Source organism: Paramisgurnus dabryanus, chromosome 1, assembly GCF_030506205.2.
Source record: "Paramisgurnus dabryanus chromosome 1, PD_genome_1.1, whole genome shotgun sequence".
In the NCBI taxonomy this organism is placed as follows: domain Eukaryota; kingdom Metazoa; phylum Chordata; class Actinopteri; order Cypriniformes; family Cobitidae; genus Paramisgurnus; species Paramisgurnus dabryanus.
The window spans coordinates 32,594,210-32,618,417 of NC_133337.1; the positions used below are offsets into that span (position 1 = coordinate 32,594,210).

At 40.8% G+C, this 24,208-nt stretch overlaps 1 protein-coding gene across 2 annotated transcripts in view; it reads right to left on the bottom strand.

Annotated features, from left to right (window-relative positions):
- The window catches only part of plxna4 (plexin A4), a 288,289-nt gene that overhangs the window by 23,832 nt on the left and 240,249 nt on the right, over positions 1-24,208 (bottom strand). For both annotated transcript variants that reach the window (XM_065289686.2, XM_065289685.2), the window contains exons 19-26: positions 24,035-24,181; positions 23,232-23,466; positions 20,856-20,998; positions 17,203-17,471; positions 11,773-11,839; positions 10,653-10,799; positions 5,572-5,731; positions 2,620-2,723 (exon numbers count right to left, since the gene is read on the bottom strand). In XM_065289686.2, the coding sequence (XP_065145758.1) occupies positions 2,620-2,723; positions 5,572-5,731; positions 10,653-10,799; positions 11,773-11,839; positions 17,203-17,471; positions 20,856-20,998; positions 23,232-23,466; positions 24,035-24,181 (1,272 nt within the window). The remainder of the gene's footprint in view (positions 1-2,619; positions 2,724-5,571; positions 5,732-10,652; positions 10,800-11,772; positions 11,840-17,202; positions 17,472-20,855; positions 20,999-23,231; positions 23,467-24,034; positions 24,182-24,208) is intronic.

Consider the following 24,208-nt stretch of genomic DNA (forward strand, 5'->3'; position numbering starts at 1 on the left):
TCATTCATGTTTGACAAGTAAGTGATACATTTCTGGGATAATCTGCTTTACCTTTGGGATGGTCTGAGCTATTTAACTACATGCTTGAGCAAATGCTAACCACAATAATCCTTATCAAGTCAAATTCAATTAACATGTAGGGGCTTCTTCTCCCCAAGCAGACATCTCTCACTCTGCATAATGTGCCACTGGATGCCTGTGGCACTTAAGGGGTTAATTGAGGTGAAGATCTAGATGGTGTAGTTTCAGCGCTGCACTGGGGCCTTGTAGCAAGGGAAATTTTGTGCTTTACAAACCATTTAGGCATTATTCTTTAAACCTCAACTAGTTAAGTCTTCCTTTACCACTGTGGCCCTCGAGGAGAGTCTCAGGCACAACAGAATCAAACATTTCATACACCGAAAGAAAAATGGGTAAAACACTGTGAAAATAGACTTCAGACTAGGGCTGAAAAGGTTTTTAAGAAAACAGCTTTTATCTTTCCTCTGTGGGCATTTAGACCCGTCAGATATCACAGATGCGGCTTATACAACCCAACGTAATGCTTCCCAAGACGACATCAAAGAACGAGTCAGAGGCAGATGCATTTAACAAAAATAAGCTACTCGATATGTAGAAAAGTATCAAAGGTGACTTGAGGTAAGGCATTAGAACATGAACATGCTCTTAACTGCCAAGGAATCTGGTTGTATTAGTATGTAATGCAAAATAAAAAATCCTAGGCAAGTGTAAGAGACATGCAAGGAAGGAAATAAGGAAAGTGTAGAGAGGGTCACCAACAGGCTGAGTCTCTAATAGCTTTTTTGGTCAAGGACAGCACGCCCTCCCCGACTGAAAATGAATTAACTTCTGTCTTCATTATCTCATCTCCGATTCCAATCAACAGCTAATCCACCCGGTAGACTCGCAGCCCTGCACCCACGCGCCACCCTGTGACATTTAATTTAAGTACTATGCAGACCCCTCTCTCTCAAAAAGCTCATTTGAAGGCTGGTTTGCAGAGGAAATTATTTACAGCATAATGAAGCACTGCCTGTCTGTTGTCAACCCTAAACTGACCCAAACAGACCAACGTTAAAAGGTCACACATGATGTATGCGAAACTACCGCCCTAGTGTTTACAAGTGTGGAGAAAGTGAAGTGTTCCGACATTGTTGTATGTGGAATGATAACAATTAATGTCTTTGCGTTTCAGATACATAACGCATGACCTTTCGACGTGATTACGTAATACGTAAGGTCATGCTGGTGCATCACATGGCCAGTGCAAGACGAGAATTTGTGATTTAAAAGTATAATTTCGCTAGATAATGATTATGATTTTAATGTTAAGTCATTGTAAAGATGCATTTACGCGCAATTGTAGGTCTCGCAGCGCAAATGAGGCGTTTAGCGCGGCGTGGTTGACGCAAATCTGCCTCATTCGCTCGTCTAGTTTGTGCGAATGACGCGAATTAAACGTTGCCGCAGAGTATGCACGAGTTGAAAAATCTGAACTTTGGTGGAAAATCTCGCCATGTTAACCAATCAGGAGCTTGCTCTAATAGTGATGTGATTACAGGAAGCGAGCATAGTCACAGAAGCCCCTCCCATGATGCGAATTTCTGCGTGAATGTCTCAAATGACTAGAATTTCACACGCAGCTTTCAAGCGCGAATAAAGCGAGTAAACTCAAAATGTTCAAGCGTCCAACTACGCACGAATTTACCGCGTTTGGTGTGAATCCAGCATTATGCCTCGGCTGGAATTGTTTAGAGCCCTTTGAAGCTGCATTGAAACTCCAAACGGTTGAGTCCACTATATGGAGAAAATCCTGGAATGTTTTCCTCAAAAAACTAAATTTCTTTTCGACTGAACAAAAAAAGACAAAAACGTCTTGGATGACACGGGGTGAGTAAATTATCTGATTTTTTATGAAAGCAGAGTAATTCTTTACCGGGGAGACGAGGGGGTGAGGCAGGAAAGCACATGGCCTGATAAAAATAAACAAAGCCATGAGGTATCGCAAAAATACATTGGGCTGTCACGATCCTGACACTAGACTAGAAAAACTTGAACAAGGGAGCCAGGATCGTGACACCTAGTCCCAGACTAAAATGCATGTTTGAGTGGTATTAAATGAAATCACCTAGCCCTGACATAACTTAAAATCTTTCAGGGGCGGTTTAGACTAGACTAGATTAGATTAGACTAGTTCTAGACTTGTTGTTTGTAGAATGTTATAGTAAGGCATGTTTGTTAAAACTAGATAATCCCTGTCCGGGAAACCACCCCTCAGTGTTATTGTTTTGTCTTAAGATGTACAGCAGTGTAAGTTATTCATTTTGCATTTATATTTTTTGTTACCTGATTGGAAATTGTGCCATTATTAGAAGAACAACTGTAATGGGACAGCTGGGGATGATGCTTTAAATAAAAATCTTCTCATTTTGGACACAAATCAAAGACTGAAATGCCATTATGAAATGCCATAATCCCTGTTTACCGGGAAATGAATAACCACTATGCAAAGACTTTTTGGAAAGCCGTTGCAGGTTTTGCATGGTTACCATACAGTTAATTTCTCATTTTCATACTATTTAAAATAATAAATATTATTTAAGATGTTCAAGCTCTCACCTGGTAGTGTAATAGCATATTGAGTCTTTTCCAGTCGCCCTCGATTTTTGTAGTAACATCTTCATCCTGTAGTATGACTCGTACCACTCTGCCTTGACGCCACTCTGCAGCCAAATAACAATCTTGAGTTAAAGTTGCACATTGTTAAAAGTTAAATGAAGCACATTGCAATAAAAGTGAATATTCTTAAAATCATTTCCCAAACACTAACACCCCGTTCAGACCGCCAGCGACTAGCAGTAGCAGAGCGTTTCCAATTAAATGCTTGCCAACTTCTGGTGACACAAGCGTGACCATGGCGAAAGGAAGTGGGAATGTCCGGCGATGCAACTTTGAGAATGATGAGAAAATTTTTACTTTATGCAAATGATGAGAGACGACCAATGAGAGCGAAGCAGTGGAGTTCTCATCAGTTACTGGAGTGGACGGTACTCATTTGTCTATGACAACCAGATCTAGAAATCTGATAGGACCTGAAAGTTGCTGGTGGAAGTGGGGGTAACAACACACCTGCTGTTAACAAAAGCAATGGCTTTGTCCTAAATTGCATTAAAAAGTGACCAATACATAGGCCTTGCTTAACTCTTTCACCGCCATTGACGAGATATCTCGTCAATTAAGAGAAAACGCTTTCCCGCCAATGACGAGATTTTCTGTCTTTCCGCAATACCGCTATTATCCACCAGGTGGCGCCCTTCCGCAACTTTTTAAAACCGGAAGTATTGCCCTATGTCAAGCGGCTGCATGTCCGTGTCTGTTTTAAAGATCGCTCTGAATGGGATCTCTATGAAAAGTCCGTCACAAAAATGGAATTATCTCTGCTTTTTGCTCAAAATGTGGTGTTTTTGTGGAAACCTATCCATATTCAAAAGCTGATTACAAAAGAATCACTGAAGGTAGGATGAAACTGTTTTTTGTTTGAAAGCAGAGGGTCTGTTCTTTCATTTGGTATATTGTATGTTTATATATTTAAAGAAGAACATTTTCTGGAAGGCATTAAACTTTGGTGAAAATCATGAAAAACGCTGGCGGGCAACTTTTTTTAAAAACGCTGGCGGTGAAAGAGTTAAGGGCACCTCAGTCGCAACCTGCCAGCTGTAAGACTCAAACCAACAACCTTCAGGTTCCAAGCCAGACTCTTAAACCATTGGCCATGACTGCCCCCTACCTTAATTAACTTTGTGCACATGTTGGCTTTATACAAAAAACATTTGGTTTTGAGTTACATGTAGCTGAATGGAAGTATAATGGTCTTATTAAGCAGGCCTCAATCGTACATATTTTTTTTAATCCACCAAAACATGTAAAGAGAAGGTCTGTACTTGAGTAAGTGAGACTGTACTTGAGTGAATAAGAGAGAGAGAGAGAGAGAGAAAATAAAACTGGGAAAGAAAATAAGCGTTTTGTGAAGGAGCCTTTTTGGAAAGGGTGGAAGAAAAGTAAAGGTAAATTAATCTCTTCTGCCCTTTGTTAGAGAGCTGGGCCTTCGTGGCCAGTGGATCGATGGGTGTGATTACAGCCGCTGCTGAAAGCCACTTCCTTTTTCATCTCTAGCGGGTCGAGCTTCCTGAGCCCAAACGGCCCTGATCGACCACCTTAAGCCTCCCGCTGAGCTTGCTCTTATTGTAGTTACTGAGCTCGCAAGAGATGCACAACAAAATACAAAGAGATTCTCCCACCCTGCGCTCAGCCGCCAGGGCCTGTCTGCAGCCTCAGCAAAAACGGCAATGGGATTCAGTGATGGGAATCAAATAAACGCACTTTTGCAATGTGATGTACAGATGACATGGCCGGGAACAAGAAAGGTGTCCTTTTTGAATTCCCCTGCTGCTAAATGAATGTATACGTCGGAGGACTGAGACCTCTTCATGCCTCTTCATGCCGCCTGCTGATATCTTTCACTCGGACCACTAAAGCAAAACAGCAATCACGGGCGAGATGATGAAATGTGTCTCTGGGTGATGAGAATAACTCACCGGGCCTTTGTTTTTATATCTCAGTACAGTACGACTTTCTATAAACATGCAAATGAGCCTAGACTCAAGAAGAATGAACAAATGGAGGGACGAAAAGGAAACCAAAAAACGAGAAACTAAACAAACCGGAACATGTCAACATTGGCCTGATTCCCATGTAAAACCGATAAATAGAGATTCAAGAGACTGAAGATAAAAGAGAAGGAAGCAATGCAGACAGCGTGAGAAACTGTAGACAGCAGTGCTTAAATGAATTTGTGGAGGTGCTGCTGAGAAATGCACCAGAATGGATAAGATCCTTGCTGAAGATGACAGGAGGTGGGTACAGCTGGATAGCAAAGAGCCAAAAGATAGTTCAAGTCAAGGCTGAAGTGCATTGATTCGTCTGCAATGCATCACTCTCTCATTCTGTTCCTCTATCTTCCATCTCCTCAGGGGATTGTGACGGAGAGAATTAAAAACAAAGGTAGGGGACAGAAACGCTCCGGTCCAATTTGTCTCCGAGGGCTCGAGAAGATGGAGGCTACCTCATTCCTATTACCCATTATCTTTATCTAGCCCCCAGATCGGAGCCAGAGACTATAGCGAGGCTCGGGAGACCCCAAGATCCATTTATGGAATACCGAAAAGCCTCCTCTCATCCGTGGAGTGTGAACGGATCCATGCTGCCTCAGACGTTGTCCTTCCCCTCATAATAAAACAATAATAAAACAACACGCTTGGACTCCTGGGTCCATAAAAGCAGTTTACACCAGAGAGCTTGTGAAAGGGGCTACAACTATTTCCTCACTCATCATGGAGCCAATCCCTTATGTATGCACTAGTTTGTCTATGGGTTGCAGAAATGTTATTTTGCAACGACAAAAATTCCCAAGTCATTGGGAAGCTGTTGCCCATGTTAAAGCCTCATTTAATATCAGTGTCTGTCAGCGTGATCTATTACTGGCCGGATGAGTAAATGTAATGGAAGTCATACCCAGGTCCATGTCAGCGGCTTTGGGTCGGTGAGAGTAGGGGACGTTTTTGTAGATGGCATCCAAAATCTTCTCCTTCACCTGGCTGATGGTGTCACAGTTAAGTACCTTCACCTGAACCTCTGGGCTCTTTTCGTTGTCTGGGTGCATGCAGTTCACCACCTACACAAACAGAGGAACACAATTATCCCAATTAGCATGTGTGTATAAGAGCAATGAATATGTATAACCCCATTTACAAAGCACTTTTAAGAAAATTTCCAGAAATTGGCTTCTGTGTGAACACGAACACATCCCATAAATGTTCTGGGATTGCTCTCGTGAAGACATAGTAACACGGTCGTAACATTCACGGAAAGCATTCTGAGGCAGAAACAATGCCGTAAGGGGCGCGCCGTAGTGTCTGGAAAATCATTGGCAGTGTGAATGAACCAAAAATCAAACGATCCCGGACATATCCCAGACGCATTTTCCGTGTATTTTCCGTAATCTCTGTGTGAAAATGCCGTATGCGTCTTTAATTTCCACTAAAATGCATCTGTGTATGTGAGCCGAATAACTCCATGTTGATAAATTTTCAAAGAATGCACATTTTTGTTGTTTAGGTTTGAGCTTTTGTATAAACCTTGTGAGGAACGCGTCTATAACAAGTCTCAGAGGGATTGATCTGCTATCTATATTTAAGACGACACGCATCTTAAGACAACAGGATTGGAGTTGCTAGGTGCACTGAGATTGATGCACAGCTGTCTATCCTACCACAAGTGAGTTTCTGAATTTAGCAGCAGGTGTAAGAGTGCGAGTGAAAAAAACCATTTGCCACCCTAATGAAGTCGTCAGTTTGCTCACCTCAGCTCACAGCAGTCTGCAATTAACGCACTAATTCTCTTAATCTTAGTTCCTGTTGGATTCGTTATCTGCGATGATAGTCGTCATTAACGTCTCCACTCCCACCATCATCATCATCGGACGTAACTGCATTGTGAAACCAACCATGAAAAAAGAGAATACCGAACCTTTAAGGCCCTTGATGGCATCTCTTCTGATATCTTACGCTGCCAGAGACCTCATATAGGCTACTTAATAGTCCAGTACTATTTTATAACCTCCTCTGTGTAACTTTTAGAAGGATCTCTTGGCAGAAATTTAATATATTATACATAATTATATGATCAGGGGTGTATAAAGACTTTAAATAATGAACTATATTGTTTTTTATTACCTTAGAATGAGCCGTTTTTATCCACATACACCACAGACCCCCTAACATGGAGGCTGCCGTCATGTTTCTACAGTAGCCTAAATATACAAACTGTTCTACAGAGCGTGTTTCGTCCTGTGGCGGCTCCCATATGCGTTTTAAAATTGAGGGGTGAGCTGTTGGTTGCAATTCGCAATCTTACCACTAGATGCCACTAAAATTTACACACACCATCTTTAAAGGATAAACATCTGAATCAATCAAATTAAATGCACAGCTGTGTGCCGCTTCGTCAGATCTTTCGAATTGTTGGACTTGGACAGAAATGTAGTCTGTTTTTCTACCTAGGATCTGTGTGGACAGGGATCAAACCCAGCAAAGCAATTTGGCATTTAACTCGTTCCCCGCCATGAGAAAACACTTCCCTGCCAATGACGAGTTTTTCCGGCAATCCGCAATACGGCTATTATTCACCAGGTGTATCCGCAATTTATACAACCCGGAAGCAACGCCTCATGTGAAAGAGTAAGAACTCCATGTGTGTTTTGAGGATCGCTATAAATCTGATCTCTATCAGAAGTCATTCACAAAAATGGATTTATCGCAGCTTTTTGCTCAAAATTTTGTGTTTTTGAAGAAACCTACCCGTTTAAAAGTTTTGGTGTGTCCAGCCCCTAAGGAATGAGCGGTGGCTCTAGTTTGTACTTGCAGCTGTTTGTAGAAGTGCTTTAGATGTGAGGACAGAATGATGTAGCTGAAATGGCTTTTACAGTCATCAAATCAGGACAGTCTTCACAGGAATGGGCCTAATGCCAAGAAGTGACACTATAGTCTTCACATTTCCTCTCTCTTTCTGTCTATCTTAGAATTCTCATGCAGAATACAGATCACCTTCCTAATGCGGTGCTCCAGTAAACAGCCTATCCTGACATACATACAGCTCCTGCGACACGGGCTCGCTCACATCTGTCACAGCGGCCCTCTGTCATTCACCACAGAACAGCGTAAGAGGTCAAAGATCAAAACAACCCTGCATGTTTCCTGTCAGCCAGTGTGCACTGCATTGCATGCCATGTCAGCTCAAACAAATGCCCCACTGCCACACCTGTACGCTTCTCCATACTTTCATACTACTAACCCATTTCTTCTTCCTTTTCTTTAGGATGAACAACAGTTTCTGTAAATGAATGTAGGGATATTATTGGAACCAGAAACAAAAGTTTATTTGGTATTAACCAGGGCTGTGAAATATATAAAAAAGCTATCGAAATATTGCAAATGTGCATATCACATTTAAAAAAATGGCACAAATTTTAGCAATTTAATTTGAATACTTAAAAAAATGTAAGTTTTAGGTCAATGCGGATAATATAGTATCTGGCAGGCTGATGTTAGTTAGGATATGAGTGTGCAGTGCTATTTATTTGTTTATTTTTCTTTGTTTCCATTGTTAAAATAGTTTTATGCAACAGTAAAAAAAAGGTTGCATAAAGATGCTTTCTTTTCCCAGAATTATAAACATGTTGGTTATATAACAAATACATCTTAAAGGCGTTCTAAGCGAATCTGCGAGACATTCGTTTTTGTTGACGTTTGAATTGTTTTCAAAAAGACGGAGCGTAGCTAACTCCTCCTCCTCCCCCACCCTTCCGTGCTTTCATGAACGCGCCCAACCCCCACCCCCAAATCCTTCTCGCGTTTTTTTACAGTTTGATCAGCGGACAGGCAGCAAGCAGATAGTGAGGAGATGTTTGCTGTATGTAACAAAAAATGTTTTATGGTCTAAAACGCGTCAATTCGCTTAGAGCACCTTTAAACTGATTTTAGGAAAAATATCGCAATGCATTTCAAACACAGCATTAATTAGCATGCTATCGCAGTTTTCTTTAATATCGTATTAAGCACCACCTGAGCTCAGACCCTACAGTTTAAACTGTGCCTTATGAATAGCGGTGGGCGATAAACCGTTTGTCAACCTGTAGAGATTTTGGACCGCAGTTCTAAAACAAGTGATTTTAAGCCATTGAAACACAAACAGCAGTGCTATATGCGCACGCTGTTTTTGTGTGAGAGGACCGCGCAAGTTCCGCATCCGCTGCGCATTAAACTAGTGAGCATTTTTGCCACTTTACGTGCCTTAAATACACATATGCGTCAAAATTAAACACGACCATTTAGATCTTAAAGGCGCTCTAAGCGAATAATGTGCGACGTCACTTCCTGTTGATGTTTGAACTGTTTTCAAACAGACAGAGCGTAGCTAACTCCTCCCCCTCCCCCTCCCTTCCGTGCTTTCATGAACGCGCCCAACCCCCACCCCCAAATCCTTCTTGTTGTTTATTGGCTGGAATACTTTGTTTTGTTTTGTGATGCTAGGTTTGGCCATTTGTTGATATTGCCGTTTGTGAAGCCTGGGCTGTCTACAGAGATCGCATTTTTTTACAGTTTGATCAGCGGACAGGCAGCAAGCAGATAGTGAGGAGATGTTTCCGGTATGTAACAAAAAATGTTTTATGGTCTAAAACGCTTCAATTCGCTTAGAGCACCTTTAAGAGAAAGTAAACAGCTGAAAGAGAAAACGCATGTGTAACAGTAGATTAGATCCAGACTTTGGTCTTAAAGGGGACGTTACCTAATTTTGCTCGTGTCTGTCACTCATGTTTTTGTGAAAAGCTCTCACGGCTCTTGACTAAATCACTTTTCTACCTTTAATAAGATATATAATATACATTATTATTTATAATCAATTTATTATCATTCTTTCATCAATGACTGTTTATCATCAGCAAGCTTGAATTTTATTAGTTTTATCTTCTTTTTATGCATACATACATTTTTTTGTGAGAATTCGGAAAATTCTATGACATTAAATATTTTAATAACATAAAAACCTTATTAAAATATAAAACTCTACTGTGATATATACGTTACCATGATATAAACCGAATCTTATCGTTAAATAAAATCGCCCACCCCTACTTATGAATTATATTAAGTCAATAGGATAATGTCAATATTCCATAAATACATTATTTTAGTTACATATAGCCTAATATGTAACTATTCAATATTTGGCACATGTAAATTCCTTGTAGTGATACTAAATTTCTCTGCCGATAACCAAATATTAGGAGTGATGTCTGGCAATACCGATTACAGAGTAAGATAGTTTTGTGGTTTTACTTTTTATACTTTCTTTAAAAAAGTGTATACTTTACGACTCAATGCCAATAAAAACTTTATTCTCTTTATATATATATATATATAACTGGTTTCAAAGTAACTGGTCTTAGTTATTAACAAACCTGTTATATAACATTCTTAATTAGATCAATTACAAAATAATCTCACATTAACATTCTTAACATACATGAACAAAATTTTGAATATTAAAATAGTATTTCTTACATCTTATTTTTATGCAATGGGATAATGTATAGGCAAGCACATTGTTATTGCAGAAATAAAACCCAACAGTGGGACCTGATGTGCATCGGAGGGTCTTGTATCACAATAAAGGGGCTTATTTTGCCATAACAACCTGCTGACTGTACATTATCTTGCTTATTACACAGCTAATTACCTCATAATTAAAGTAAAAACCATTAAATATTGATTTTAAATACTTTATTACCTAATTTTTAACAAATGCAGACCTGCCCATTTCCTTCTGATTTTAAGATAAGACAAGACGTGTGAAAATTAGCTTTTAGTGGTCGATAACGATTATTGGCTGATCTATCTGTGCATTTCTACTTTTAACCCTTAACTGCCTAAATATCAAATTGAATGCTTTCAAATGACAAAAATTCATCTCTATCGCTTTCAAAATCAGCTATGTTGACTTGCCTCACCCGTCTATGCCGAGCTTCAGGGACTTACCAATGTCTTGTAATCAATTTGCTGTCTGATGAGCTTGTCTTCACTGAGCGAGTATCGGGCTTCTCCAGTGATGGAGTCAATGGGGCCTTTTTCCATCTGTTGCTTTATGGCACAGAAGAGGGAGAACAGCGGCTCTCCAGCGCACTCCTACATAAGATGAGGGAATAAAATAAACAATCTTACAATTCACACCTACAGTGAATACAGGCTGTCATAACTTATTCAGTAAGAGACATTTTTAAAATAGTGACTTGAACAGTCTTGATTGATTATTGATTATTCATCACATTGTTGATTTTTCGGTGAGAGGGACATTTCAGTCACTGAAGTTAACAGCGGTGTTATTGTTTAATGCATACTACGTTTTTTCCTTGCGAATCTGTAGAATTGCAAGAAGTGTTTAAATGCGTCTGTAGTTGAATTTGTAGAAAACATGCTTGTTGAAATGAGAAATGGATGGCACTGGTGGTCTGGGCATCTGGTCAAGCAGTGTTCAATAATACACGAATCGATGTGCTGTGACCACAATAATAATGTTATGGCTTCGCATGGATGAGATCACAATAAAGTCTTTCTCATACAGTAAAGTCCAATTTGAGCTTAAATGAATCCCGAAGCTCTTGAGCTACGGTTCGGCTTCATTCACTCACATCTAATCCGTTAAACCAGACTAGAATAAAACTAAGCCTAGACTTCTAGGATTTACTGCTTGATGTATCCCAGAATTCAGGATATTTTGTAACATTGAGATGTGTTTATACAGAGGTAAATGACAGGTGTTAGGTGTGAATCCGGAGCTAGAGAGGACTGCAGTGGTGCTGACGGTCACGGTGCTGAGCGAAGAAGCTCCTGGTGTTAAGCCGAGTGTCTTATTATAGATGCCAAGAAACACTGGAGTCAGCAAGACCCAGCCAACTTTTAAACCATCTTTGATTAAAAGTGCACGCAAACACCTACACACACTCTCTCTCTCTCGCACACAAATACAAACACCTGCAGTGCACCACTTTCAATCCTCCCATAAGGCTTAGGTTGACTCCTCTGTGCATGTTTGCCTTGAGGGTCTTTTTTAGTATCTCTCATTGCATATCGATGTGAAAATGGCGAACAAACTTCTTACCTTGAGGAACTTGTATAGCAGAAACGTGAACCAATTCGTGAGCATTTTCTCAGCCACTGACTCCGTTCTGAAAAACAAAGTAAATAAACAAATAAATAAATTAAAGCGGCACAAAGCCACGATTATCACTGTGAGTGTCACGCACAAACGCGATTACCACGAGCATGAAAAATTCACTTCACAATGCCTGGTGTCTGTTAATGAATAGGACTTTGTTAAACAAACATAATTGCCGAAACATGAATTGCACTCCGGAATCTACAGCTCAGATCTGCGGGCCGTCTTTATTACCAGACTCCAAAGCCATAATAATCCAGAACACTCTAATACAAGAAACCCAATTAAAAGCCTTTATGTGATATGACTGGATTGATGCCAGCTGAACCTGGAATAAAACCGGATTCATTTCCCCCCCATTGAGCTCAAAACGGATCGCATTACAATAGAAGGTGACTGAATGGAGAGCTGGGGTGCTTCGGCACACAACACGATTGGACAGCACCTTCCCTTGGACCGCAGGCTTTGATCCGGCATTGATGTACATACATAATACTACGATAAAGTGAAACCCTATATACTCAGATCTGGTGTCTCCAAAGTGTGTGTGTGTGCAGCAGGGACCTGGTGCACTGCCAAGGCACCCTGCAACGAGCCATGGCACAGAGCATCAATATTTTAGGATTACACCATTGTGTCTGCACCTCCGCTGCTCTGCATCCCAGCTGCCACCTGCATTCCCAGTCTCCTGCCGCTGTGTGTGCGTGCATGCATCCGTATGCATGCTCGTGTGCCCACTAAGCTGGTGCAACACCTGTAAAGGATTATTGGTCCATAGGCACTGCCTCAGACGGCACAAAGTGGGCCAAAGGAGAACAGGGCCAGGGGTCAATGGGGTCACCTTTCATCTTTTCTTTCATCTTTCATTTCAATCTGTCCCTCCCAACAATCATCTGCACTCCCAAATGTTCTCAATTGCAAAAATTAGCATTAAAAATTATAGGAGGGGTGCACCGTAGAGATAAACTAGACATTTTATTTGCTGTGTGTGTGTATCAGATGATGATATCATAGTATTGGTGTTTTATATCTAATATAATAAATTTAGTAAATGCATGCACCACGGTATTTACATGGTAACCTAAATACCTTATTAAATATTGTGTTACTACATAAAAAAACACATCTATATAAATATTCCCATTAGCTTTCACTGGAATATGCGGATTTTACTGTCATTGTTGTTGGCAAGACCCCATAAACTCAGTTACCCATATCCTGTGTTACCTCTCTGCTCACCGGAGGGAAGATAAAGTGCATCAGTGCCAGAGAATCCTGGCACAACTTCTCTAAAACACTGCCATTGTGCCAGGAGTAAGCAACTATCACCGTCCCCCCGATCCCTATAACACATATCACTGGTGAAGAGCCCGTTTGGCTTTGGGAAAGTGATGACCCATCCAGAAGTAAAGAATAGGGAGGTGGGGAGAGGGCAGCACCTGGTGCTTAGTTCCTCCTGATTAAACACTCAATTTCAAGGCGAATAAGCTAAGAGCTGCTAGAAGACTTTTCCAAGGTAAACGTGCAAAGTATCATCAGGAGGCAGAGCTCAGCTACGCTTCATAAACATGAGGAAGAGGGAGAGAAAGCGCTTCATATATCTTCCTCATCGTTTCTTTCATTCACCCGAGGCCATTTGCATTTTGACGCCGCTGTTTGCACGGCAAATTGATGCGAACGGCCGATTGTTGACGTTGGCGATTGCCAAAGAGCTTGTTTATGATCCACAGCCTAGCTAATACGTAAGCTGTCACACTGTGACAAATATTGCACCGCGAGTGTCTGTGATGTGCAGAAAATGCCTCTCGTAAACGCATTCGTAGATTTAAGCGTGAAGTGTTGAATGTGTAAAGCTTAAATAACAAATAAAAGCTCTTATCGGTGCATTCATTTCCCTAGAGAGCAATGAGTTTTAATGGTGAGCAATTGATGATGTTCTGGTAGATCTCAGAGTTTTAAAGAGATAACAAAGTCTCAATTTAGTTCACCCAAAAATGAAAAATGATATCATTGTTTACTCACCCTTATGTTGTTTCAACCCTGTATAAACTTTTTTGATTTGCTGAACACAAAGGAATATATTTTAAAGAATGTTTTAAACAAAGCAGATCTGGGACAGCATTGATTTTCATAGTATTTTTCATACTGAAAAACAATGAGGGTGAGAAGATGATGACAGAATTTTTCATTTTGGGCAAACTATCCCTTTATCACTTTAAAGAGCAAATTATCTGAGCTATTCACATTTGTTTCTTTATAATAATGATGTTATCTTTCTGCAATAAGCTGATACTTTGATAACTAAGACCACACAATTCAATCTCAAGGCATTTCGTAGTATAGTCACGAAATGTTTGATTTATTTATTTGTCTTCATGGACACGATTTTCCTCTGTTTTTGTTTCACTCAGCACTAATTCATATGTATTGTTTTTTGTGTCCCAGAAAACGACTAATTTTACCCCAGATTTTTTAACTATTGTCGCTTGGGGTTAGAACGACTTTACATCTTAGACTAACCCTAACCCTAACTGACAATGGTTAAAAATCTGAAAAAAAAAGAGAGAAATCAATACATAAAATGACACTCAAACCTCAAATCTAACCTCAACCCCAAGCAACAATGGTTAAAAATCTGATAAAAAAAGAAAAATTAGAAACCAAAAAATAAAATGTAATCCTAACCCGAACCCCAAATCTAACCCTAAGCGACAATGGTTAAAAATCTGAACAAAAAAAGAGAAGCCAATACATAAAATTACTTCCTTACCCAAACCCCAAATCTAACCCCAAGCATCAATGGTTAAAAATATGAAAAAAATAAAAATTTAAAACCAATACATAAAATGACATCCTAACCCAAATCCAGATCTTACCACAACCCCAAGCGGCAATGGTAAAAAAAAAGAGAAGCCACTACATAAAATGACATCCTAACCCAAACCCCAAATCTAACCCCAAGCAACAATGGTTAAAAATCTGGATGAAAGAGAGAAATCAATACATAAAATGACACTCAAACCTCAAATCTAACCTTAACCCCAAGCAACAATGATTAAAAATCTGAAAAAAAGAAAAAAAAATGAGAAGCCACTACATAAAATGACATTCGAACCCCAAATCTAACCTCAAGCAACAATGGTTAAAAATCTGATAAAAAAGAAATATTAGAAACCAATAAATAAAATTACATCCGAACCCAAAACCCAAATCTTCCCCCAGCCAACAATGGTTAAAAATCTGATAAAAAAAAGAAAAATTAGAAACCAATAAATAAAATGAAATCCTAACCCGAACCCCAAATCCAACCCTAAGCGACAATGGTTAAAAATCTGAACAAAAAAGAGAAGCCAATACATAAAATTACATCCTTACCCAAACCCCAAATCTAACCCCAACCCTAAGAGACAATAGTTGTCTCTTACCTTTTTTTAAAACAATACATAAAATGACATGAAAAAGAAAGTCATGCTCAACGACATGAAAAAAAAGAAGAAAATCGAGTCCATGAATAAATAAACAAATATTTTGTGACTATACCACAAATACCTTGAGATAGGGTTGGACCACATTACATCTGCAAAGCTTTAAAAGAGAAACTTGTGAGCAAAGAAAATGTTTTCGGGGCGGTCTGCTATGTAATTGAAGCTCACGTCAGGATCTCGCAGACACAAACACCTGCCTAATGGGTTGATGTTATGCAGCTCGGAAAGGCTCACAGCATCATAGGGTTTATTTTCTTAACCAAACAATCGCAGGTTGAAACAAACCCCTGGTACGTCCCCTCCCAAATGCACATGTGTTAAAGAACACAGTTTGAAGCCAGGAATGATTTCAATTTCGCACTCCGCCTCATGTAGAGAAGATTGCCCGCTCGGCTCACGGATGAGTCCCGCTGCGTAACCATGGTTCCCCCCTCACTGAGGATTATCCCTCCGGGAATAATCGCAGGACTTCTGTTTAGCTCTGCTCGACTTTTTGCGTGCTTACGTGTGTGTAATGGGAGCGAATTTGATGCACGCGGGCGTACGATGCGTCTACAGGCATGTGTGTGAATAAGACCCTGCATAACACATTCCCATGCAATCCTACCAAGGGAAACAGGCTTTACTGATGCCATACATCCAGAGAAAGCGGTTATTTTTATTCGTAAATGAGGAGAGTGGGCTGCAGGGAGCGCGGGAGGGAGAGAAATACGACAGATGGTTGTAGAAGACGCCTGTTTGTTGGTTAGCCCGGGTGTGTTTGTGAACTCAGGTTGAGGCTGGACAGATGGGGCGGCCATTGCTTGCGCTTTCTTGGAAATGGGGAAAGGAAAGCTGGTTGGAGGCTTCTGCCAAAGACGTCCTGCTTCTTTGCATTTTAAACACAGATTTAGAAATCACGCGGTGAGAGAGAGCAAGAGAGAGAGAGAGGAAAGTGATTTTCAGACAACAGATTAAGCTTTTCTGTTCTGGGCCAGCGCTCTGTATCATGCTAAGCAGGTGCTCGAGGTTAGACAGGTTTCGTGTGGTGTATATCCATGAGAGTCTAATCCGTTGAAATATATGGATTCCAGCAGGGGTTCTCAATTGCTATAGACAGCAAAGAAAAACTTTAAATTGCTTTGTGTGGTAAATTATTGTCTATCAGCATGAAACCAAAGACATTTAGGAAATGTTTACCAAAATGTATGCATTTACAAAACCATCAGTTTTACTGCTGAGCCCATTTTGTTGGGCCAGTACCTGGTAGTATTTATTTTACAGACTTTTTGTTTAGTTTTGTATGCTTATCTATCGTGTCCAATATAAAAATATAAAATCTTGGATCCTTATGCAACCACTATATTGTAATCAAAATCACTGTCCTAAACCGCTTTTATTTAGCACCATTTTTTTAAGGCTGTAGCTGAATGATGTGTATAAATGGACTCATAAATGGGACATACGAGTGCAAATGGGTGGAGAGTAAAAATAAGTTTGCATGGTATAGTAATAACGTTGGCCTTTCTGCTATTAGAATAGAGAGCTATGGAAGAGTTGATTGCATGGGGAATTGGCCTCAACACATCTTCCTGCATTCAGTAGGTTTTTACTGCTCCGTTAATTGGATCTAGAGCTAATTAATCCTAATTACAATTTAATGATGAGCGTGCCAGTGCATTTCATGTTTGGGAGAGAAAGTGAGCGTTGTAATGTCCCCGAGAGCAATTATTTCTATTCGGTGTATAGTAGAGTACCGAAGGAAATTTGCAAAGGTCACCTGCTCTTGAATATGGAGCTGGCTATAAATAGAATTATTTCAAAATTTAAAACTTGTGCCCTTGATGATTGTGCTCACTTTAAGGGCCTGTTGGACCACAAGACTGGATATCTGAGATGTGTTTAGTACCTTCTGAGCAATAGTTTGGGATGGTTCTTGCTCTCCAGGTTCTTGTCGATGAGGTCGGACAGCAGGTGTTTGAGAACGTCAGTGGCGTATTCCAGTTTACTCTGCAACACCGTCATGATCAGCGAGGCGACGTTGCCGCGGTCTCGCATGGAGAATCCTCTCTGGGACTCCAGCGTTCTGATGAAGGACAGCAGGAAAACCTTGTTGTTGATTAGCTGTCCAAAGAGTTTAAGGCCTTTCTCCACCTGTTCCTGTCTGTAACCTGGCACCTGTGGCAAACAACAGACAAAACACTGCTTAAAAGAGACAACATTTTACAATTCTGAAGTCTGAATATATTTGCATATTCATTTGATTAACAATAACATTAAAACGTTATCTATTTCCCTAGATATTAGTTGCACAGTACGTAGGTAGATGGATAGATGGATGGATGGATGGATGGATGGATGGGTGGATGATAGATGGATGGATAGATAGATGGATGGATTAATGGATGCACACTATTGATGGATGGGCAGGCAGATGGACAATGTAGATAGATAGATGGATGGATGGATGGATGGATGGATGGATAGATGGATGGATTAATGGATGGACACTTTTGATGGATGGGCAGGCAGATGGACACTGTAGATAGATAGATAGATAGATAGATAGATAGATAGATAGATAGATAGATAGATAGATAGATAGATAGATAGATAGATAGATAGATAGATAGATAGATAGATAGATGGATAGATGGATGGATGGATGGATGGATGGATGGATGGATGGATGGATGGATGGATGGATGGATGGATGGATGGGCAAACGGACAGTATAAATACATGGTTTGTTGAACAGACAGATAGACAGATGTAGATGGATGGACACCATGTACGGATGGGCAGGCAGATGGACACTATAAATAGATTGAAAGATTGATGAAAAGATAGATGGATGGATGATGGATTGACGGGCAGACGGACAGTATAAATACGTGGATAGACAGACACATAGACAGATGTAGATGAATGGACGGACACTATGGATAGATGGGCGGGCAGATGGGCACTATAGATAGATGGATAGATTGATGAATAGATGGATGGATAGATGGATGGATGGATGGATGGATGGATGGACATTATGGATGGATGGACATTATGGATGGATGGATGGATGGACAGACATTATGGATGGATGGATGGATGGATGGATGGATGGATAAATGGATGGATGGACGGGCAGATAGACAGTATAAATACAGGGATGGATAGACAGACACATAGACAGATGTAGATGGATGGATGGATGGATGGATGGACGGACGGACACAATGGATGGACAAGCGGGCAGATGGACACTATAGATAGATGGATAGATAGATGGATGGATGGATGGATGGATGGAAGGATGGACAGACATGGCTGGACATTATGGATGGATGGGCAGACAGACAGTATAAATACATAGATGGACAGACTGACACATAGACAGATGTAGATAGATAGATGGATGAATGGATGGATGAATGGATGGATGGACGAAGAGACAATATGGATGGATGGATGGATGGATGGGCAATGAAGTCAAAATATATTTATTAAAATTACAATAACATCAAAACTTTCTCTATTTCCCTAGATATTAGTTGCATGATAGTTAGGTAGGCAGATGGATGGATGGATTAATGGATTTACACTATTGATGGATGAGCGGGCAAATAGACACTATAGATAGATCGATGAATAGATGGATGGGCAGATATGAATGGACATTATGGATGGATGGCTGGGCAAACGGACAGTATAAATATATGGTTGGTTGAACAGACAGATGTAGATGCATGGATGGACGGACATTATGGATGGATAGATGGATGGGCAGACAGACAGTATTATTACGTGGATGGATAGATAGACACATAGACAGATGTAGATGGATGGTCGGACACCATGGATGGACAGACACCATGGTTGGACAAGTGGGCAGATGGACACTATAGATAGATGGATAGATCAATCAATAGATGGATGGATGGACGAACAGATCATATGGATAGATGAGCTATGAAGTTAGGATATATTTGGATATTTATTAAAATCACAATTAAATCTAAACTTTCTCTGTTTCCCTACATATAAGTTGCATGTTGCATCTGTGGTCTTCATATGTTGGCTCATTTGGGCCAAATAAGATCTCTCACTTTTACCGAGTACCAAATATGTTAAGGGAATAAACAGCCCAATCTAAACACCAGTGCACTGCTAATAACAGAATCTTATTGGGTTAAAGTCTGGAATTTAGTCTGTTTTTATGCAAATGTACGCGCATTGTCAGACGGACAGCCTTGCAAAGCATAATTTATTTGACTCATACACGTACACAGACGTTCGATGCATGAGCATTGCAACAAAATACAATGCATCTAATGGGCTTCATACTACACTCTCCTGTATGCGCATGCTTGACCTAGGTGTTCAAAGTACGCACGGTTACAAAAATCTAGTGTACTCCGATGACGAAATTTGCATCACGCACACTGTACACGGCCCCTCGGATATGCGCATGTGCTGCTGATACCTGATGACAAATCCTTAACCGTGCAGACACCACATGACATCATTTCATTTGATTTATCCCATCAATAATCATTAAATACCTGTCAGAATCTAAAGATGGCGCCCGTCATTAGATTTGATTTTGCTATAAACTTTTCCAGAGAGATGGGATGTTTATTACAATTAAGTCTTAATTGAAATAGCTGATTAGAAGCAGAGCTCATCTGGCACGAGTAGGTAAGGTTTCACTTGTACATTTAGCCGCAATTGGCTGAGGAAATGTGTGTGTGATTCAATTAAAACTGTCCATCACTGTCATAGTGGGACATAAATAACCGGTAGCTCAATGTAGCCGCCACCGATTTAGATTTTAATTCCGCTCGCTTGCTTGAAAAAAACTGTTGTGTCGCATGTCATTATTGTTATTAGCGAAAGAGTGATTGTGAATCAAAGAGCAGCTCATTACTTTAGAAAAAAATAGACGGAAAAAGAGAGAGACTTCATGTAGATTATAATGAGAGCTGCTATATATTGTTAGCTGAAGGTGAACACAAACGGCACAGTGACGGCTTAAATTCCCAACAACCCCACTGTGCTGCTGCAGCTTCAGAGCTGAAAAAACACATAAATACTTGGCAGGCATTATTGCATCTGTTTCTCACACAGGTATGATGTGCAATAATAACATGTGTATGGGTGCATCCAACTAAGAGGCCATTTAGATGCAAATTATTATTGCAGAAACACAACACCGTAATTTGTCGAATCTTTCTTGTTGGGGTCTCAGGCCAAGGGCTCCCTGGTGGATAAAGAGATGGAGCAGAGACCTCCTGCTACATATAATACAAAACTGAGTGTTGGGTTTTATGCCTGGCCAATAAGAAGTAAAGGATAATGTACAGCCAGCTGATCGTTATCGCAAAACGGCCCCCAGGCCCCCGATGTGGAGTGTAGAGGAGTTAAATGTACCTTCATGGCATTTATGGCTAAATCTCTCTTTAATGAAAAACTTTACCACAAAACATTTTCAGTCAAGAATGAAAATGTATGGTGCCGACCGTTATTGGATGTAGATCTAATAGATGTAGTAAAATAATAGGTTACCTCCAGGTCTCTAAGAACAGGGTGCTCCTCAATGCCAGGGAAAAGAACTCGCATGGTGTACGTGCGGTAATCTAGGAAAGGTATGCCGGCTCCGTCCAGATCGCTGGTCAACTCGTGAATGTCTGTCTGCAGTTCTGCAAATGCTGCGAAAGACACACATCACAAATAACAATTTCTTAAATTTAAAATGTATTTGTCATACATACATTGGCATGCTTGATGTGACGCTCAATAATTCGACAGCAGTATATTAAAAAGAGATAAATGAATAGATGAGCGGAGGGACTGACGGACACTTTGGATGGATGGACAGCCAGATGGACACTATAGATAGATGGATTGATAGAAAGACAAATAGAAAGATGGATGAATGATGGATGGATGGATGGATGGATGGATGGACAGACACTATGGACGGATGGGCGGGCGGATGGACAATAGATAGATGGATGGATTTACACAATGGATGGATGGGCTGGTGAACATTATAGATGGGTGGACTGAAGAATAGATGGATGGATGGATGAGACAGACACTTTGGATATATAAATGGGCAGGCAGACACTGTAGATGGATGGATGGATGATGGATTGACAAACAGACAGACAGACAGAGACAGACAGACACTGTAAATGGTTAAATGGATGATGGGTGTCAGATGGATGGGTGGATGGACAGATGAATGGAGGACAGACAGACACTATGGATGGGCAGGCGAATGGACTGGATGGATGGATAGATAGACGTAACTTATAAATGGATGGGCAGGTGGACAGACACTATGGATGGGCGGGAGGATGGACTGGATGGATGGATAGATAGATGGGTGGATAAAAATATAGGTAGATGGATGGGTGGGCTGGATGGATGGATGGATAGACAGACATGTCTGTCTGTCTATCCATCCATCCAGCCCACCCATCCATCCTAGGCAGGCTGGCAGGCAGGCAGACAAATGGGTGGGTGGATGAATGGATGGATGGATAGATGGATAGATGGATAGATAGATATAGATAGATATATAGACAGACGGGTGGGTGGGTAGGTAGGTGGGTGGGTGGGTGTATGGATGGATGGATGGATGGATGGACGGACGGACAGACAGACAGATAGATAGATAGATGGGTGGATGGATGAATAGATAGATAGGTGGATTAATAGATAGATGGGTGGATGAATAGATAGATGGGTGGATGAATAGATAGATGGGTGGATGAATAGATAGATAGATAGATGAATGAATAGACAGATAAATAGATGGATGAATATATAGATAGATGGATGAATAGATAGATAGATAGATAGATAGATAGATAGATAGATAGACAGACAGACAGACAGACAGACAGACAGATAGATGGGTGGATGAGTAGCTGGATGGATGAATAGATGGGTGGATGGATGAAAGGGCGAGTGAGTGGGTAGGTGGATGGATGGATGGATGGATGGATGGATGGATAGACAGACATGTCTGTCTGTCTGTCTATCCATCCATCCAGCCCACCCATCCATCTTAGGCAGGCTGGCAGGCAGGCAGACAAATGGGTGGGTGGATGGATGGATGGATAGATGGATAGATGGATTGATAGATGGGTGGATGGATGAATAGATAGATAGGTGGATTAATAGATAGATGGGTGGATGAATAGATAGATGGGTGGATGAATAGATAGATAGATAGATGAATGAATAGACAGATAAATAGATGGATGTTTATATAGATAGATGGATGAATAGATAGATAGATAGATAGATAGATAGACAGACAGACAGACAGACAGACAGACAGACAGACAGACAGACAGACAGACAGACAGACAGACAGACAGATGGGTGGATGAGTAGCTGGATGGATGAATAGATGGGTGGATGGATGAAAGGGCGAGTGAGTGGGTGGGTGGATGGATGGATGGATGGATAGACAGACAGACAGACAGACAAATAGATAAATAGATAGATAGATGGATAGATGGGTGGATGAACAGATAGATGGGTGGATTCATAGATAGATAGATGGATGAATAGACAGATACATAGATGAATAGATAGATAGATGGATGGATGGACGGACATGGACACAATAAATACATGAATGAATGGACATTACGGATAAATGGGCAGGTGGACAGACACTATAGATAGATGTATGGATAGAAAGACAGACACTGTAGATAGAAAGATAGATGGATGGACGGACGGACAAATGGCCACTGGATGGATGGATGGATGGATGGATGGGGAGGCAGGCGGATGGACACTATAGATAGATGGAGGGATAAACGGAGACTGTAGATAGATGGATGGACAAATGGAACACTATGGATGGATAGATGGATGTGTGGATGGACAGAGAAGAAACTGTAGATAGATAGATACCTTCTTTACACTCTAAGGCTACTCTGGACTCCAGGTTGTCCATCTGCATCTGCAGGCGTTTGAGAGTGAGGTCGCTCTCACGGGACTTGCGCTTGTAGGCGATGAGGACGATGACGATGAAGAAGATGAGAAGGCCTCCTGCCCCGGCGATGCTGATGACGGCTGTGCTACTGAGGGGACTGTCGGAGGTGATGTGAACCACACCTGGAGAAAACTCGATTCCACCAACGCGAGCCTAAAATCAAGCAGATCTGGTGAGGAGTTGAATTACTTTGCTGTACATTTTTGGTACCCTGTTTTTTAACAAAGATATAGAAATATATTTAATAAGGCTATCTCTATGAATGGTGAAAGTATACTTTGTGTTGTGAGGCAGTTTTCCTATAAGCCCAACACCAGAGGGAGACAATACCTTTGTTCTTTTTTGTGACTATGTGGCTTTAATGGTCTGTTCCTGTGTCTCTGGTACATCTGTCAACAAGCAGATGGTGCAGTAGGCAGCCGCCCAGAGTTCCTATTCAGGAGCTTTTATTGGGTTTTTCAGCTCTAATATATCTTATTTGTTATTTCTCTGTCTGCTTCTCAGACAGGACAATAACCACAGACCCCGAAACCAGGGGTCTTGAATTTAAATTACCAACAGGCCACTAGCCAGGTGGTGTTTTCTATCAAGAGCCACTTTACCAATTACATGGTCATTGTTAAAAACAATGATAATTGTTTATATGGTTAAATAAGAGGTTTTCCACACACATGAGCAAATGTTTGGGTATTAACATGGTGAAATCCACAACGCAACTTACCATGATCTTGTGACGTCCGGTTAGATTGGGCGATTCGCAGAGCAGCTGAGAATCGGATACGGTTAACACGCAAGGTTTATCTCCTATCAGAACGGTGTAGTTTAACTTCCCGTTCCCACCCGGTGCTGGAGGGAGGAAGTTCCTTCCCTGAAATTGACATTCACATACTGAAGT